At 42.2% G+C, this 21,065-nt stretch overlaps 1 protein-coding gene across 1 annotated transcript in view; it reads right to left on the bottom strand.

Moving 5' to 3' along the window:
* The window catches only part of EFNB2 (ephrin B2), a 50,362-nt gene that overhangs the window by 14,144 nt on the left and 15,153 nt on the right, over window positions 1–21,065 (bottom strand). The window contains exon 2 of the mRNA XM_063953198.1: window positions 13,779–14,059. Within this exon, the coding sequence (XP_063809268.1) occupies window positions 13,779–14,059 (281 nt within the window). The remainder of the gene's footprint in view (window positions 1–13,778; window positions 14,060–21,065) is intronic.

The raw sequence follows: 21,065 nt of genomic DNA, 5'->3' as shown, positions 1-21,065 counted from the left end.
AATACTCTAAAGGCAGATATTTTGCAAAATTTTGTTTTTCAATTGCCTTTTTCTCTCATTGAAAAAGGCTTTAATAACATTACCTTTTAAAAAGAGATTTGCTCAATTTGTGCTCAAGTTACAATGGAAGTTTCTTTTTTTACCCCTTTGGCTCCATAATAAAATCACAACATTAATTTCCTGTCATTTAAAAGGGAATTAATATTCCAAATGCTTTGTTTTTACAAATTCTATAGCCAGAAAAACATAAAAAGCTGTGGCAAAATGCTGGAAATGGAATGTGCAATTTAGAATGCCTGAGGCTGAAAGCTGTTCCTACTTTAAGAGCATTTGCTCCAATTATTTTATCATTTGCTCTTGGCTTTGTTTTCCTAGGAACAAAGTGCTACTGAATTTTTGTATTTAGAAAGCATGGTGTGAATGTTAACACAATCTCTAATTTTAATCTCTCGATTTAATAAAATAATAAATGTAATATTGCCTAGTGTCCTTATTTAGGTTTAAAACCACACAATGATATTAACATGACATATATGTATGTTACTTTTAACAGCTTAGAATGCATGTATAGCTCAATGTTTGTGTCTGAATCACTATTTCCAATAACTGGCAAGCACTTTGGATTTACACTCTTTAATTATTTAGGAAAGAATGGACAATCTTTGGTGTGCCAACAGTTGCTGACTTTCACTGATGCATAGCCAGCAAAAAGCTTTAAAGTGTCATTTAACAACAATTTTAACTCATCTGATCCACAATGTGTCCCCCCAGGCCTAGTCTAACAAAAACTGATTCAACGTACGTGATTGGAAATGATCTGATCAGCAAGTGCTGCTGTGTATACTTAAATGGTTAGCATTACTGCCTCACAGCACTGAGGTCATGGGTTCCATTCCCACCATGGCCTAACTGTGTGGAGTTTGTATATTCCATCAAGTACTCTGGTTTCCACCCACACTCCAAAAATATACTGATAGATCAATTGGCTCCCAATAGAAACTTAACCCTAGTGTGTGTGTGCATGTATATGTGTTTAGGGTGCACTAGATGGGCCAAGTGGTTCTTATCAGATGTCAAACTCTATGTTTCTATATTGAGATTTCTTTATGTAGGTCTTCTGATCAGGCCGGCTGACTACACTGAATGGAGCACCTTTGTAGCATGGCGGTTTGGCTCATCTTCCGATATGGCCTAAACTCTTTTCTATGTGATACAGTTTTGGAATAATGGTGATGTGTAAAGTATGCATATAAGTCCTGTTGGAAAACTTGACCAGATTAATAACAAAGTCCTCATCCCTTCTTTTCCTGTATTAATGTCTGTCACCATCTGAAAAATACTATGGCAGCAAGGCTGATTTGTTATTTTTCATATTTACCTGTATTATTTGTTATTGGTGTAATTATAGTTGTTTGGAAGATAATCTGATTTTCTGTAATCTAGATACAGGCAAAATAAAGCTAAGTACTCCTTAGGGTTTCAACACAGCCAATAATCCTTTTTGGTCACTTATAGATTTATTGGATATAGGGGGCATCCAACTGCACGTGGTCAATGAGCGCGGGAAATTGTATCGCTGGGGGCTATTCTATTAGCCACAATGCAGAGTGCTCCTCCCCTTGATGCCAGCATTTATCGCGGATTATGCTTCGGGTGCCTCAGAAGCCATAAGCGGCTGCTGGAGCCGCAATAACACATGGGACCCGATCCCATGTGTTTTCGTGCGATCGCGGGTCCATTTTCGGCCTGTGATAGGATACAGCGATAATGACCATCGGCCAAAAACGTATCGCCTGCAATTGGATACCCCCCCATAATGTGTAATGGCTTACTGACACAGGTGGAGAGAAAGGCTTTAGAAATAACACAGCATAGAGAACCATTGTTCTCCATGGAACAACACCACTGTCGACCACATGGGCAGCAATAAAATATGTGGCTAGGAAGAGACGACAGTAATTGTGCCGACATCATTTTCTTGTAACAGCCAATAAGCCTGTGCATAAGTCCTACGTTTTATCTGACATTGTCAGTCTATTTATCTGTCTTTCTATCTATGCTGTTCAGTGTTTGAAATGCTAACTCAAAATGAAAAGCTACTGAATCAGCAGTTAAAACCGAAGCAGCAGGCACAATCTGTTTCTGGCTATGATTTTATATCGTCCCCATGGAAGGGAAGTAATATTACATTTTAATATGTCTTCATTTGATCGTTATTATGCTGCCTCCCAGGAGACTAAGCTGCTGCATAGATCTTGGCAGATTTTGGCCTATCAAGACAGTAACATTGCACTAATCAGATAGAGCACTAAGCTGGCTGGGTTTCTGCTCCTACATATACTTTCACTAATGAAGGCTGGAGAAAAAATAATAACAAAAAAAAATCCATTCTTTGCACTTGGTTGGCGCATTGTACTCAGTTTTAGATAGAGTATCTGTTCTCTAATTACTGTCTATAATGTAGACTCTCATATATTCTGTTCACGCTATGCAGTGATTTAATCATAGTGTGAGATGAATTACCTGGGAGTTTTAAAGCCTAGTTAAACGAATATTCATTTCTCCAGTCATATCCGTTTGGGCTTTGCAAGAGAGAGAGAGAGAGAGAGACAGGCGTAATAAACATCCCTAGACTCCGTAAAAAAATCTATTCTACTCAGTAAAACAGAGAGCAGTGAAAGCCTTTAGAGTCAAGCATTAATAAGAAGCAATCCTTATTGCAAGCTGTACTTGATCTAATGTCCGCTTCACAGGATTATCAAGCTCACAGCTCTCTTATCAAAGAAAATCCTTTGGCAGCAAGAGCATACAAGCACGCTCTGGCTGTTTTCATTTGTCTGCCTGCCTTATAGTGTATAATGTTGGATTTTTTATTTTATTTTTTTAATTAGCAACCTCTCTAGCCAATCCAATGCAGAATATATATGCCTGATGTGACAAGCTAGATTCAGGAGTTACTGCAATGTCACTGTGTCATCAACTTGATGATCCACTGGTAATCCCAGCTACTAAATGTGTGCATAGTTAACTCCTCTAATACCAAAGATCATTAAAGAGACAGGGAACATTGCCCATTACTAGTGAGATGTTACTCTTAGTGACCTTAGCTTACACAGAAGTCATGACGGCCAAAAAATAAACATATTGAAAGCAGGTTTTAGACAAAGATATACAATGTGCCGGGAGAACGGTCAGCCAGATCTTTATGTCAGCAAGTGACAGTGCTAAGCAAACTGAATAGCAGCAGAGAACTGCAGGCATAAAGATGGCAAACACATGATCCAGATCCCCACGGTCAGGATACTGGTGCGAGGATTGTGTCCCTAGTTGGGATGCTGGCGTCGGCATCCCAAGCAGTGTCGGGATTCCGGCGTCAGTATTTTGACAGCTGGGAGCCCGACCAGATCGCCAGCAGAACATGTAAAAAAAATAATAATAATGTAAATTAATGTAAACAACCAATGTTATGTCTACAGGATGAAAGGTATAAAGTCTGAGATTGTGATTAAACTGTTGGGTTATGAGACCAGTGATGAGGAAAACAAAGGTATTGCTTTTACAGCAGTTTTTAAGGGAATGAAAGAAAGCCATCAATTTCTAATCACACAAATATCTGCAGGAATACTTTCTGAAGGGATATTTCCCTTTTAAAGCTGCTCACACAGAAATCCTACTCAATTACACAAATACATGTAATTCTACAACATCATAAAGTGAAAGCTGCTTTGGTAATCAAGCAAGAGGATTGTATTGCTGTACTAATGTTTATAGACATTACATTAGGTTGGACATAATGAAGTAACAAACACACACACACACAATGGGGGATCTGTACTTTGTGTATGCGCAGGACCCTTTCTGCGCATGTGCAAATGGGTCCTGTGACAAAGGACGCAGTACGGCATCAAACTGTCAGCAATTGATAGTCTGATGCCATTTAGGGGCTGGGAGGGGGTGGCGACGGCCTCACTTTGTGAAAATGGAGGCATGTTGCTGTTGTTTAGTGAGAGGGAATAGGCCAGGATCTCCAGAGATTTCCTGGACTCTTATGAGGTTCTGCGATGGGCGGCTTGTGTGGCCCCATAGGTGCCACATAGGTGTATCCAAAGAAGCAGCAGCAACAGCTACACTAATCACATCTAAGTTAGCCGCAATATGTTTGCGGGAGCTGCCTGAATTCAGTGCTAATGTCCAAACCCCTATATATAGTAACACCTAAGGAAATAAGGGGAGAATTTGTGCACAGCACCACACCTCACAACTGTCCCGATTTTTGCGGGACTGTCCCATTTTTTGGGGACTGTCCTTCTGTCCCACCCGCAGACCGCACCTGCCCACGGCGGGGACGGGGGCAGATGAGAGGCTCCTGTCATCGCTGCCCTGCTTAGCAGAGCAGCGGTGAATAAATGCTGTGCGCATGGGTACAGCATCTATTCACTGGAGACAGAGAGAGAGGTGGCATGCCAGCGGCTCACAGAGTGCTGGGCATGCCCCCTCAGTGACGGAAACGAGGGGCGTGGCTCACGAGCGAGGCACTCCCGCAAAGTCATGCCCCCTTTCAACAGACCATGCCCCCTTTAAAAATCGGGCGCGGCTTCACCGCGTGGATGTCCCGCTTTACGTGGCAGAAATTTTGGGAGGTATGCAGCACCTACTGATGTGTTCACATAATAATGCAAATACTCAAAATAGAGGAAAAGTATGCAGTCTGTATGATAAGGCATTATACAGGCCCAATACAGATGGCTTGCGCCATGCATACTGATTCCAAAACTCCATACACCGCTCTCTACATAGATCTATAGTTATATACACATTATTATCACATACATAGTGCAGAGCTCAAATTCCCCCCATATTCTTTTGATGCTATATACATATATAGACTTTCCAGAGTGAAAAAAGGAAAATACCTATTCAGTATCCTTAAAAGTAGGTGAAAATATAAGTTTTCACCTACTTTTGTAAACCTTAAGTACCGAGATGTCACTGAAATCTCCATCTTACCCGACATCCCAAAAGTGGAACATAGTCCCCATACACTAATATGGGAAACTCCTTATTTCTCTTATTTCCCAATTCATCCTCTCGATCCCCTGCTCCTTCCTATGGGAAGGAGGCCCGAGTTGAAAAAAGGGATGCATTTGAATCCCTCCACCCCTGTTTGGCTGCCCCCGCCCAACATTGGCACTTCGTTCGCATACGTGAACGTCTCTCAATCTCATTGGATTATTTATTGGTTAGGAACAACCTTGATTTTGTACATTTGCTCTTTTTTTTAATTAAATCTCTTTATATTATTCTATTAGGATGTCAATGGTCCTTTCAGTTTTAGTTTGGTGTTTTAGATTAATAAGGATTTTATCATTCATAATACAATGACTTAATGAACTCAAATATACTTTCCTATCTTGACATGGTAGAGGAAAATACCATCCAAAGTTTTTTTTTTGTTTTTTTTTTTGGTTAAAGGCAGATAAAACATCAAGTCACCTCACATCACGTGGAACTCTGGTGGCAAGACAAAAGCATAGTAGAGAGATGAATATTCTCAGTGCTTAAAGTGGTCCGAGAGAGGTGGTGGAACTCACCTCCCCCCCACGCCTGTGAAATAAAGGGAGTGCGTGCGCCGCAGGCACGATGCAAAGGGGCGGGGTCTAAAAAGGGATGTGGTCTCATAACAAAGGGGCGTGGTCACCCAATAGTATCCCCAGTTCAAATTACGCCGCACAGTAGCACAATCTAATTCACACAACACCACATAGTAGTGTCCATTATTATTGTTATGACAAAGTTTAGTGCCCCTTACATACAAAGCCCACAGTAATAGCACCCCAAATACACATAATGCCCACAGAAGTAGTGCCCTTTATACAATGCCCTCAGTAATAGTGCCCCTTATGCAATGTCCACTGTAGTGGTAGTGCCCATACTATTGGTGCCCCTTACACAGTGCCCCCATTAGTAGTGCCCCTTATGTCCCCAGGAGTGATGCTCCTTATTAGGTGCCCCCTATGCAATGCCCTCATTAGTAGTGCCCTCCAGTTTTAATGCCCCAGTAGTAATGCCCAAGTAGTTATGCCCCCTGTAGATTTCCCCCCAGTAGTTATGCCCCCAGTCAGAAGTGCCCCAGTAGATGTGCCCCTGTAGTTATGCCTCAGTAGATGTGCCCCCATTAGTTATGCCCCAGTAGATGTGCCCCCAATAGTTATGCCCCTAGTTGATGTGCCCCCTGTAGTTATGCCCCCATTAGTTTTGCCCCCAGTAGATGTGCCCCCATTAGTTGTGCCCCCATTAGTTATGCCCCCTGCAGATGTGCCCCCATTAGTTATACCCCCAGCAGATGTGCCCCATTAGTTATGCCCCAAGCAGATTTGCCCCATTAGTTATGCCCCAAGCAGATGTGCCCCTATTAGTTATGCCCCCAGCAGATGTGCCCCTGTAGTATCACCCCCAGCAGATGTGCCCCCATTAGTTATGCCCCCAGCAGATGTGCCCCCATTAGTTATGCCCCCAGTAGTTATGCCCCTGCAGATGTGCCCCCATTAATTATGCCCCCAGCAGATGTGCCCCTGTAGTTATACCCCCAGCAGATTTGCCCCCATTAGTTATGCCCCCAGCAGATGTGCCCCCATTAGTTATGCCCCCAGTAGTTATGTCCCCTGCAGATGTGCCCCCATTAGTTATGCCCCCAGATGTGCCCCTGTAGTTATACCCCCAGCAGATGCGCCCCCTAGTAGCATCGCTTAAATACACACACACACAAAAAAAAACACTATACTCACCAGCCCCGCTCCTGCTTCCAGACCGCGCTGTCCTCCATCTGGCCGCCCGCTCCTTGGAACTATGGGAGAGACGTCATGACGTATCTATCTCCCATAGCACCGCCCAGACACACACTGCCTGAGCCGGAAGCCGGAGCGCCTCCGGGAGTCACTGAGGGGAAGGAGCCGGTGCGCCCGCTGGTAACATAATCTCAGCGGGCGCCTGACATTTCCCTCCTAGTTAGGTGAGCCGGAGGAGGCGGAACTGGTTCTGTCTCCAAATGGAACTGACTGAAAAGCAGTTTTGCCCCGTACCAGCTCACTTTAACCTCTGCACAGCTCCCCCCTCTCAGCACATATTATCCTACACACAGCTCCCCCCTCTCAGCACATATTATCCCACACACAGCTCCCCCCTCCCAGCACATATAATCCCACACACAGCTCCCCCTTCCCAGCACATGTAATCCCACATGCAGCTCCCCCTCCCAGCACATATAATCCAACACACAGCTCCACTTTCCCAGCACATGTAATCCCACACACAGCTCCCCCTCCCAGCACATATAATCCCACACACAGCTCCCCCCTCCCAGCACATGTAATCCCACACGCAGCTCCCCCTCCCAGCACATATAATCCCACACACAGCTCCACCCTCCCAGCACATATAATCCCACACACAGCTCCCCCCTCCCAGCACATATAATCCCACACACAGCTCCCCCTTCCCAGCACATGTAATCCTACACGCAGCTCCCCCTCCCAGAACATATAATCCAACACACAGCTCCCCCTTCCCAGCACATGTAATCCCACACGCAGCTCCCCCTCCCAGCACATATAATCCCACACAGAGCTCCCCCCTCCCAGCACATGTAATCCCACACGCAGCTCCCCCCTCCCAGCACATGTAATCCCACACGCAGCTCCCCCTCACAGCACATATAATCCAACACACAGCTCCGCCTTCCCAGCACATGTAATCCCACACACAGCTCCCCCTCCCAGCACATATAATCCCACACACAGCTCCCCCTCCAGCACATGTAATCCCACACACAGCTCCCCCCTCCCAGCACATATAATCCCACACACAGCTCCCCCTCCAGCACATATAATCCCACACACAGCTCCCCCTCCAGCACATGTAATCCCACACACAGCTCCCCCCTCCCAGCACATATAATCCCACACACAGCTCGCCCTCCAGCACATATAATCCCACACACAGCTCCCCCTCCAGCACATGTAATCCCACACACAGCTCCCCCCTCCAGCACATGTAATCCCACACACAGCTCCCCCCTCCAGCACATGTAATCCCACACACAGCTCCCCCCTCCCAGCACATATAATCCCACACATAATCCCCACTCCCACAGTACATATAACCCTATAAACACCTCCCCGCCCACCCCATCCCCCACAGCACTTTTTAACCCACACAAATCAAACAGCTTCCCCTATGTGTCTCCCTCTTTCTTTTTAACTGTGTCTGCATGGGTGTTGGCGTCTCGTCTCACTGCGCCAACAACTCCTCCCCGTTGCGCGGCTACAGAGACGAACAGGAGGTGCCGTTTTATTCCTGCTGCCAGCGTGAGGGGGACAGGCGGAGGCGGGGCTGGCGGGCAAAAATAGACTGTGTGCATCGCTGCATACCCACCTCATATATTAACGAGGGAGGCGCGGTGCACTGTGACGGCAGGTATGACAGCCGAGTCAATCAGGAAGCACTGCCTGACCATGTACAGAGTCCTGTGGCCGGGCAAGAGGTGGGCTGGAGGTGGCGGAACTCGTTCCGCCTCCCAATACAACTGACGGAACGCAGTTCCGCCCCGTTCCGGCCCACTTTAACCCCTGAATATTCTGTAGTGCAACCTTAACCCCACGCTCATTAACTGTAATTTGAACTATATTGGAGCATTTTGGAGGGTGAAGCAAAAAAAAAAAAAAGGGAAAGTTACGAGAAACATAAGCACACACAGGCAACATCATCATTTTTCCTTATGTACTGGCCTTTCAATAGCTATCAGGAACACTTTAAACCTCAGTGTCTTGATTTAATGAGCACAGATTTCACAGACCACAGCTGTCTTTGTAAAGAACAGTTCATTGCCATCCTTGCCGATAGCAAAGAGAAAGAGTGACAAGGACACAAGTACCTTCCCAGGCCATAGCCCAATACGCCTGCATTTTCTCAAGAAGATCAAATGGTGCTTGCAGTAATAAATTGTCTTTCTTCCGCCCTCCTGGCAGCGGAGGGCGGTGTTTTCTTCCATTTAAGCACACAAGATATTCAGCAGAGATTGGAGAGTTAGTAAGGAGTGTCATATGGCCACAACAATCTAATAGTTTACCTCGTGTAATCTACAGATTTAAGTATCCCTATTATTCATAATAGAAACGTGTTTGTTCCATCTACAAGCAGTACTCATTACAATGGAAGATAAACAGAGAAAGAATTACAAAGCTCATCGAGTAGTTAAATAAGCAACCTACAGAAATGAATAAAAATGTAAATAAAGCTCTGATGTAAGTCTTGAAGACCTAATTTAGTCTTGAAAAATGACTTTATTGCCCAACAATGCCTAAATTTGTTGTCCGACTTTAACCTGATAAGACTCCACAGGGCATTCTGAGCAATATAATACTGGCAGAAACAGAACTAGCATTTATATGTACATTTATGTTCATGGCCGTTCTAGAGTAAGGCTGGAGGGCTTTCATTAAAAAGATGGGAATACACAATAAACAAGCACTTAATTCCCTCAGATGATATGCCAAAAGTCATACATGCATTTGTATCATCTCGATTAGACTACTGTAATGCCCTCTACCTTGGTCTACCAGCAAAAGAATTGCAACGCTTACAGCTGGTGCAAAACACAGCTGCCAGGCTATTAACCAACCAGCCCCGTTCTAGCCACATAACACCCATCCTCTACTCCCTTCACTGGCTGCCTGTAAAATGGCGAATCATCTTCAAGATTGGCTTACTGAGTTTCAAAGCATTACATGACCAAGGCCCAAGGTACCTGAAACAGCTTCTGACCCCATACTGCCCCACTCAATTACTGCGATCTGTAGATGAAGAACTTTTAGCAGTACCTAGAATCTACCGTAATTCATCTGGGGGTCGAGCTTTAGTCATGCGGCTCCGACTCTATGGAACTCACTTCCCCGCACAGTGCGAGAGGCCCCAACTATAGAAACCTTCAAAAGTAGACTCAAGACTTTTCTGTTTACTCAAGCATTTCCATAATGTCCCTTTTAGTATCTTCATGCTTCTGTATTTTATGAAAATGTACTTCATTATTTTCTGTACTATATTATGCTATGTATCTGTTAAGCGCCTTGAGTCCTATTGGAGAAAGAGTGCTATATAAATAAAATTATTATTATTATTATTATTATTATTATTATAATAAAAGAAGCAATTAACAGTAATTTGCAATAGCAAAAAAAAAAGGGGGGCTTTGAATGCAGTGGACAAGGGTAAGGCACAAAGAGGAGAAAAGACTGAAAATAATTAAAAGGTTTACATACTGTATGTTCCACACAATACAGCAACAGAGCTCTATAATGCATGGAGGACCGCAGGATTAATGAGTTAACTCATTCTCAGCCATAGTGACTACTCAACACCGCAATTACTGTAATTAAACCATTACAATATTTTGGCTTGAAAACACTATCCACAAATCAGTTTGAATTGATCAGCTGAATTCCCTGGCTAACAAAGGGTCATGGTACAGGGAAGACACACACGCTTGCTCTACTGGCACTAATTGCATGCAATGATATTAATGACCCAGTAATTGCGTTACAAGTGGCACTGAAGTGGAAAACATCATTTTGAGGCAGAGTTCATCTCTTAGTGGTGAGATTTTACCACTGACTGAGTTAATGCCAACTGACAGTTTGGAATATAACACTACAGTTTAGAAAATACTCCACTTTCGTTGTATAATAGCTTGGATGGACATGCTGTAAACTTTGATGGAGAACAGGCCAGTAAACCCAATAAATGCCACTGTTAGACTTTTGCCCTGATGATGAACCTCCTTCCTTCGTGGTGAGCTGCTTCATACTATCTACTGCTACTTTCTACAAACTTGGGCTAATTAAAAACAACTTTACAGTATCATGGTTTTACAGCAAAGCAGTTAAACAGTTGAATTACAGATATGCCTAACTTATTGCCGCCTACAAAAAGAGGCAAAGCAACAACAAGTGACCTCAAGTGAACAATAAAAAAATAACAGGAAAAAAAACAGGAATTATGAAACTAAACTGCCATTATAATGCTACAATATAAAGAGGTTTGTATGTACTCAAGCTTGCGTAAAGTTGCCATTTTAAAGTGTACCTGTCACCTACACACAATGGTATCAACCTATTCTGCATTGTCATGTATATTGCTTCAATCCAAAAATAGGTTGATACCATTGTGTGTAGGTGACAGGTAGGTATGCTGGGTTGAAGCAATATGCATGACAATGCAGCCTAGTTTTCATAACTAGCAAAATCCCTAAGGCTCATGCCTCATTGATGTCACTAGTTCTTAGTCAACTGATAGGCTGAATTATTGATTCATCCAACAAAATGGCAGTCTCCAGAGTGTGAAAGCGACTGGAACATTTTACAATAATATAAACTGCAAGTTTTGCAAAATGTCACTGAATGAAAGATATTATGCCAGAAATTCTAAATCCTAATAACAGATCATGGTGGCATGCAATGGTAAATCACAATAGGCCGTGACTTCATTAAAACTTGTAAGGCTACCAAGACCTTAAGTTCTATTAAAGTGAATAATACATTAATAATATATTACAATCAAACTAAAAGAAAATGGACATGATAAAACACTATTAGAGTAGTACATTCTTGCTAAATCAGCAATCTTTTTTGCAAAGACTGTGTGAAATTACATAGTGTGTTATAGAACACATTTCTTTCTTGTTGTTTTCCTGTACACGAAAGTACATTTATTTCAGTGTGTATACAATGAATATGGACTCTGTCCCTGTATAGACAGACAGATGTTGTCATGCATTTCTCACACCTTTTATAGGGATCAGTATGAAAAAGCGGCCGTTAGTATACTGACAGCGGGATTCCGGTCACCCGTATGCTGACAGTGGGACGAGAACTGGAAATCCCCTTGCGGCCACACTGCGGGCACGATGACTCGCTGTGCTCACCATAGATCATAGTCTCCCTCTATGGGTGCCATAGACACCCATAGAGGGAGAAAAGCCTGTGGCCCCGGGATTCCTGCTGCGGTATTTCACCGCTAGTCGGGATTCCGGCATCAGCATTGAGTCGTCTGCGATCCCGACTAACGGTATTGTAACCGTATCCTCTTTTATAACTTTCTATTGTTCGAATGTTACACTGGTGATTGGATGAAGCCAGCAACTGAACAAAATAGTGTTATTATACACATCAGGCAACGGTTGAGTATTATGCAAAGATACAATTTCCGTTATCACATTTGTGAACAGAAAAATGTTCCGATTGAAAGATTTTGTACACCTTGATTGCCATTGTAACAAATGTTTCCAGTGGATTTTTACTAGAGCTATCAATGGTTGTAAATTATATGTCATTTTTCTAAGGGACTCTAAAAAGAATAGGTGCAATTGTGTGCTCTATAAGAGCTGTGTTTTTACTCTGTAGTGATCAATTTCACATGGGGCTGCAGCACCAGTCTCCATTCTGTGTTAGCACTTAAGACATTGTTTTGGTGCCCTGTAAGTGTAGCAGCAAACTGCCAGATCTTATCTGAAAACTCACTGAATTCTGGTGGAGCTTACAATGAAAAACTTTCTTTGTCCCTGTCAGACTCTTTAGTGCATGCCAATAATTCTCAGAAATGTGTTTTTTATTAATAGTTTTATCAGTTTGTTGGTAGCTCAATTGCAAACGAAGTGTATTTAGCAATGACCTCGAGATATTAAGATATTACAAAGCAGGTTTACGTAGCTGTTATGTTACTAATTTCTGTGAATGAGCCACCACACACTGGCTAACAGAGCTCATTGCTGTTGTTGTTGTTGTTGTTGTTGTTGTTGTTGTTGTTGTAAAACAATAATATCCTAGCATAGAGCCTGTGCAGGTTCTCATAAAGGGAATCTAATAAAAGATTCACTGGCCTGCATCTAGCCTGCAGCAAAAAGATGTACCCTTCTGTTATCTTCTATGACTAAAATGCATCCAACTCCACATTAGACCAACTCATGCAACTGGTTAGGGAATGAGATTGTTTGCATTGAGGCAAGAGGGTCATTCATTAAGAGGGTTAGTAGAAGTTGGAAGAAAAGAAAAAAAAGAGGACAAAACATTTAGGCAAACCTACATATCTGAGTTTATCCATGTCAGTATAAATGATCATCTCAGTGTAAGCTGAACTAATGAGGTCCGCATGCAAGCCAGAGATTTTCAGTCGAATGTTTCCCGAGGCACTTCTTTACCCACTTCACAGGTCATAAAAGATGTTAGAAAGCCGAAAAATGATTATATTTCATGATAGTCTGGGCAGTACTTTCAAAAAGGTTAGCAACTGGGCTTTGAGGTCTGAGGTAATGAAAGTGTGTTTCTTGGTTTGCAGGCTTTGATCAGTCCTCAGCCTCCAAACCCATTTAATGCTGCTAAAAAGCAGGGGACATTACATGCCTTTTCATTTCTACTCTTTTTCAGGATGCTGAAGGAGATTTTGATACCCCAACTATTTAAGTAGACTTATATATCAAATCCAGTAGCTTTTCTTCCCTGTGTCTGCCACAGGACTCCAATGTTAATCTATTTTCAATATGAAAACACTTTGATTTCTAGAAAGGGGATTTAGCTGATATATATTCTGATAGATACTGTCTGTCTCAGATCCAGTTACCAGTGGACATTAACAGTCATTTAAACCGTAAAGGATCCATCTACTGTTATGCTTAGCAACAATTCATACAGCAGAATTTGACGTAAGAAATAAATAAAAACAGGCATACGTACATATGATGTAATAGTCCTTGTTCCTCTGGAATTCCAGTCCCCAGAGATTTGGGCTGAACTCTTGAAACTTGATGGTGAATTTCACATCTTGGTCTGGTTTAGCACAATTCAGCAAAGGTGTTTTGTCTTTTATAGTGCAGCTATCTGCTTGGTCCTTATCCACTAGGTAGACTTTATAATACTCGTATTGGGCTGTAGATTTGGAGTCCACTTTGGGGCATATAATATCAAGTTTATCTCCTATTTGTGGATAAAGTATCAGCCCTTGTCCGGGAAGGAATCTAAAAACAAAAACAAAAAACAGAAATGTGTAAACCAACAAGATACATGGTCACTTTTGGTCAGGTCACTGTAAAAATGGCTATTGGGCTACAAAACTTATATTGCATTAAATCATTTTACCGCTCTATACAAAATGGAATGTTAAGCTGATAAACCGATGCTGAAAAAACATTTATAAATATAACAGAAAAAGTATGCTACATCAAGTAATGTTCCTAATAAGCCAAAACAATGATATAAATGCAAGACATTCTTGGCCATTGAGAAAAAAAATGTGCAATTATTATTTTAAAAAAAGACTTATTATAACTGAAAATGTTTGTAAACATTATGTTACTGATCAAATCAAACATAATGGATGGGATGTAATTAAGTCTGAGTTCACCCGACTTGCAGTTTGCTGGCCAAGCTCAGACATTTTTTTAAAGGGGCAGTCATACAAGGCAGTAACCATCCTTTGCAGAGGAGAAACATTAAACACTACACTTAGAAATCCGCATATCAGGCAAACTTGGACTCCATTACATTCCTAACCACAGAGTGACCCATACAACAAAAATAATACCTAAATCAGGTTAAGAATGGTTGTGTATTTACAGGTAGCACTATAAATTCACCTACATTAAAGATTTTCCTAACATGGGCTGCTATATGTTTCCTTTTTCACAGTCCTTCTCTATTCCTCTTATGTTTTGGCTAAAAGCTAGTGGTCCATGGTAAGCAATCACCAAATTCACTATATATAGTTAGTTTAAAGTTGGTAAAAAGAGCCCCGAGGGAAAGGGGGGGAGGGGGGGGGGGGGGGGGGAATCTGCACAGGAAGTTTAAATCTTTATGTAGGTGGTAGTGAGAAAAATTCATGCATTTAACATTCGTCACCTTCACGGCTCTATTTATAAACTGGCTGAAAATGAAGCCTCTGAATTCATGTGTCTATTTCAGAGCTGTAGAATCATCTCCTTAACGCACAGATTGCCATTATCAGCAAAACCGTACATGACTCCAGAGTGCTCCAAGAAAAGCATAAGACCATATAGCATGCTAAATGAAAAAGAAAATCTTTTAGTTTGCCTTGGGGATGTAAACTGCTAGTTCTGAATTGCTATAATGATGTAAACATGTTTCTGTTGCTTTTATAAAGTATGTAAAGTAACCAAAACAAAATAACCTAACCCAAAACATAATAGTAAATGAAATATAAATCTAATTCAGTCTTGTTTTACGATATTCAATTCACTTTACATAGGAGAGACCAATTTCAAAAAGCACTATATTAATGTTACATACTAGTCAAGCCTTATTTAACTAAATGAAGTCTAAACTAAAAGTTAAGTATTTTGGTCACAACATGCCATACTACGGTATACGTAGCGTGGTCTAAGTTTTATTGCTTGCGGCAGTATGCCTGTGGGAAATTGAAACAAGAGCTTTCTAATCACCATCCTTTGCGGAGTAGAAACATTAAACACCACACTTAAGGGGGGTACTCATGGGAGAGATGTGTGCTGAACGATCTTAACACAGACCGCTCAGCACACATCTCTCACCCCGCTCAGCACAGCGCGATGTGCTGAGCGAGGGGGAAAGCCGACGGGGGGCCGCTCACTTCACACAACGGTGAAGTGAGCGACCCGCTAGATTGAGCCTGCATGCAGCTCAATCTAGCATCGGCGATAGCGATGCGCGGGGCCGCGCATCGCTATCGCTGGAGGGCATACACACGGCAGATCCGTGCTTAAAATCTAAGCAATCTAGCAAGATTGCTTAGATTTTAAGCACGGATCTCTCCGTGTGTACCCCCCTTTAGAAATCCCTACTCATTTGTAAGCAGCTAAGCCTGAAGGCTCATTAAAATATTAAAGACTGAGAACAAAGACTTCAGCCAGCAATTCCTCCATAGTAAGTCTCAAGAAGGCCACCAGGTAAGTTTATTAATTGCTAAATCAATTCTCTTGTCATTCGAAGGGAATCACATTTGGCCTAGCAACTGAGTGTCAGGTTCTGGATTATTTGATATTCTAACTTTATACTAACTGCTTTTCTTGGTTAACATTATGGATAATCAAAACCATGGAAGATTATTGCTTAAATCCCTGCAGCTATTACATGCAATCACACAGCCAGAATAACTTATCTTGGTCCTAATCAGATGCTGCAGCCTCATACTAAAGCTCACATGAAAATTGAGCTGTGCTAAAAGAACTGTGTGCCGACCAATAAACTAATGTTAAATAAGAAACCATATCTGTTATTGTTCCAGCATTTACTGGCACATTTTGTTTTACATCCTCATGTCTAGCTTGGATTTAATACAGCTAGAACTCATTATTCATAATACACAGCTGGTGAAATCTGAAAGTGTCGCTTGTAAAATATCCCTGCTTCATACCCTTTCCCAGAGTACTGTGTCAGTTTGCCAGTCTTATATGAAACTTTTGTAAGAAATGTTAAGGATATGAATGTAAAATGCAATAAATATCCTGCATATGGGAATGTAAAGTCTTCCAGCACCAAATATAGAAGCAGTCAGCAATTTAATGAGCCAAAATAGCATAATTGAAACCGATGTTCCTAATATGAAACTAGTTCTTCAAACATCACCCTATTTGAAAAGAAAAATTCTGAAATGCATCGGGCAAGTGTGATGTGTGCCACAGCACAAACAACCGGTGTACACAGTAATTAGTTGTTTTTTGCTCGTTATTCTTGATAAATGATGCTTTCTACTCTGGATGAGGGCCAGCTCTTGACCCATGACACTGCTACACACTTCAGTACTTCAAGCCGGCATCGCTCCTTCTTAACCGTCTGGTGATCATTTTGCAAAGAGGGGTTTTCTACACTATGGGGTCCCCTTTTGTTCTTTTTGAATGTGTGATCATTTATTTTCACGGCTTGCTGGGGGGGAGATAACTCTCAGAGTCGCTCATTCATAAATGGCAACAGAAAAATGGTGAGGTACTGGTACTCAAGCAGGGAGCAAATGTAAAACAGAGAGCAGGAACATAATTATATGTAAGTTAAAACAATATACATATTAGAGGAAAGGAATGCTGAAAATAAACTAAAATCTAGGGTCCATATTCAATTCTCTGCAATGCGTGACTTTCAGATGCATACATATTATACAGTAAACCAACCTCGCCAATTTGCCTACACCCCTCTATATCAAGTGAGGGGCATCCGGATTTTCAAGCTACAGTAACATGGTTGATAGTCAACAGTTTGACATTTGATGGTCAACACTGAAATTAGATCGACAGGTAAATGGTTGACAGTGACTTTAGTTTGACAGGGTCAAAAGTTGACATGGTTGAAAGGTCAAAATTCAAGTGGTTGACAAAAAAATGTGTTTTTCATGATTGTGAGGATCAGGTTTACGGTTAGGATTATGGATGGGATTAGGCTGTGGGAGGGGAAGGTTAGGGTTAGGCTAAAATATCAAAAACATGTTTCAATCTTTTTTGTGTTGATCTTTTAATCCTGTCGACCTAATGTCCCCACAGACCTTTTGACTCTGTCGACCTACTGACTGTCGACCATCTGGTGTCGGCCTATTGACTGTTGGCCATGGTACTGTCGACCTATCAATCCACACTCCATGTGAGGGAAACTTGGCGATTTTGGTGCCCACAAAGCATCGTTCCAGTGACTATATGAGGCCACCACTGGTAACTGAATTGCACCCTAACAATATTAAACACAGACATATGGCTCCATTTGCCTTCAGTAGTGTAGGCTTCATACAATATTTAGTCTTTTTACATCATATTATCATAAATGTTCTTTTTTGTAACACAATGCACAGGGAACAAAATACAGCACTGCATTTGTCATGACAACTCAGTTTTATGATATGAGTTAGTAATTAAATGTATGCAAAAAAAAAAAAAAAACAGGAGCAATTTTTCTCCACATGTCAATCATTCCCTGGTCTGGTGCCACAGGCAGCTCTTTCATACTGTCCAAGAACTTCCCAATGTCATATATTTAGTTTGTAAGCAATATGTTTCTAAATAAACCCTGTGGATACAATACTGTTTTTATTTTTCATTTAAAGCTGCAGGTACTTTCCAGAAATATTTACCCATGATGAATAAAGAGAGCTGAAAGTACAGAGTTAGAATAGGAACCAGTTGGACAAGTATTTCTGTTACATGTCCCAGCACATTGTTGTGCAGTGTGGAGGTAATAAAGTACATTTCAATGCTTATTTAATTACTAAATAGTAATTTATACTGACATAGCTCTTACCCTCTGTGACCTCCCTTGTATTGCACAAAGAAACTGTGCAGCTGTGTATAATTTTACTCAATTCTTAATCAATTTCCCACCTCTGTCTCACAATTGCTATGTATACAACAATAATATTACATTTCACAGTACAAGTCGGCATCATTGAGTCTTCACACTTGATTCTCTTTGATCTATTGTTTGAGTTTAAAAATGTGTGAGAGACATAGCAGAGTTTGCCTTGCTCAAAAAACTGTTTCAGTGTTATTAAACGTTATCCAACTGTACACTTTACAAATAGAATGGAGTAATATTCTGAGAAACCCACTAGACAGGATTTAACTGAAGTCTGGAAAATATATAGGGGAATATTCAATTGAAGTTGAAACGGCCATCTTGTCTGAATGACTGCAGTTTTCGACTTTTTCAGGTCGGAAGGGGTACTGACCTATTTAATCCCCGGCTTTTTTATCTGACAAGACAGGGAATTCGACTTATCGGAAAGCACGTGGATCAGCGGAATAGCTGCCAATCCGTGTGCTTCTGACGGAAATGGGGACAAATCCGACAGGTTTTGACCCCGTTTCCAACCATCTCAATCCAACTTTAAAAAAAGAGTTGAGGGTGCTGAGCGGAGGAGATGGATGAGAGCAGCAGCTACAGAATCATACGCTTGCCAATAGTTATTTACCCCAACAGCATCGCTCTCTTCTATGCTCGCTGCACAGACTCTTGCCAGGATAAACCATGTCATGCCAGTGGAACACTCATTACTTGCCAGACTTCACTGTGCGGAGACGGGGGAGAGCAGCGGCTACAGCACTGTAGCAGGAGGATGGGGCACCACTGCCACTCACGGCAGCATCCACCCGGCTCCAGCAAGTGAGGTCCCGCTTGCTGGAACCGGGTGGACGCTACTGTGTGGTCTAGCGGCAGTGCCACATCCTCTGGCTACACTGCTGTAGCCGCTGCTCTCCCCCGTCTTCCCGCTGCTCTCCCTCGTCTCCCCACTGCTATCCCTCTCTCCCTCTCTCAGTGCCTTAATCTCAATCCAACTTTTTTTTAAAGTCGGATTGAGATGGTCAGGAACGGCCAAATCCTGTCGGATTTGGCCATTCATTGAATAGGTCCTGTCGGATCCATTCCAACAAATTCATGTCGGAATGGATCCGACTTTAATTGAAAATACCCCATAGGGTGTACACCAGGCATGTCAAACTCATGGCCCTCCAAACATAGAATTTGACAGCATATAAGAACCACTTGACCCATCTAGTCTGTCCTTAACACATGCACACACTTATACACTAGGGTAAATTTGTTGGAAGCTGATTAACCGACCAGTATATTTTTATATTGTGGGAGGACACTGGAGTACCTGGGGAAACCTGGGAGGGCAGGGAGAGAACATACAAACTCCACACAGTTAGGGCCATGGTAGGAATCGAACCCATGACCTCAAGGCTCTGAGGCAGTAATGCTAAACATTATACCATCTGTACTTCCCTGAATACTTAGGCTTGACACAGCAATTGGTGATAGGTACACTTTAACCTGACTAATATGGGATGTACTGTATACAGAACTTTAGGGGGAGATGTATCAAAACTTGGAGAGAGATAAAGTACCAATCAATCAGCTCCTAACTGTCATTTGTCAAACACAGCCTGTAAAATGGCACTTAAGAGCTGAATGGCTGGTACTTTATCTATGTCCACTTTATCTCTCTCCAAGCATTGATACATCTCCCCCTAAGTGACATAAGGACCTCACCTCCCATTCCTGCCGCTCACAGAAAATTCTTGAATGTTCAAAGTCAAGCTGGCACCTGTTAAACAACTGACTTTACATGCAAACCATAGATCAACAGATAAATCAATGGATAAGTCTGAGTGACAGAAGGACACAGCAGAACATGAAGTCATTTGGCTGCACCAAGCTGCATAATCAGTAGCTCTAATCATTCCTCCACATCACAATACAGTTTGCAGACTCCTATCAATTCAATTTAATCTGCAGGTAATTTACACCTGTATAGTTAGATTCCTGGCGGCAGCGCTCCAAACCACAGACTGTAAAGTAGGGTGGGGTCTGTCTTGCTATGTGCAGGCGAGGCATTAGACAAATAATGACAGAAGACTGTACATGAATTAATGCCAAATACAGATTTTGAATGATGTCACTTTAAGGTGGTGAATTGGTTTTAAAAACGCAATTGACATATCTGCACAACATAAATGCATATAAGGATTACACAAGTGTGGCTAAACTGGACACATCCTTTTGGTAGCTTCATAGACTTTAACATACATTAAATCTACAAAAGTGTGATAATGCTGCAGTCTAAATAAATAAATAATATAGTGTATAGAGGGCCTTATTCAGAGCTGATCACTCTCACAGCCATCTTGACTTCTTCGCATGTGCAGCGGCCGCAGTGCATAGGCTATTATGATGCGATCGCATCCCAGAAGGATTTCTTTGCATCATGAATGACAGGTGACGGGCGTCCAGGGGCGGCGACACGGCATTGGAGGGGAAGAGGGGAGGCGATCTGGAAATGCAGGCGTGTTATGGCCCTTTTCGGGGGCTGGCCAATAATGATGGCTGCGTTTCCTGCGATAGGAAACATGATGTGGTGCGCCTGCCTACGCGCTGTAGGTCAACCTCTATTTGAGTTTTGTGATTGCATTGTGAGGCGGTGGCACACATGCTGAGCAGACTTGCCCTGTGCTGGGCTGCCCCCAGCATGTGAGTAGTGCAATTGCAGTT

The sequence above is a fragment of the Pseudophryne corroboree genome, chromosome 2, assembly GCF_028390025.1.
Source record: "Pseudophryne corroboree isolate aPseCor3 chromosome 2, aPseCor3.hap2, whole genome shotgun sequence".
Classification (NCBI taxonomy): domain Eukaryota; kingdom Metazoa; phylum Chordata; class Amphibia; order Anura; family Myobatrachidae; genus Pseudophryne; species Pseudophryne corroboree.
Note: the sequence above shows the minus strand (reverse complement) of the source record. Positions and strands in the feature narration are given on the sequence as shown.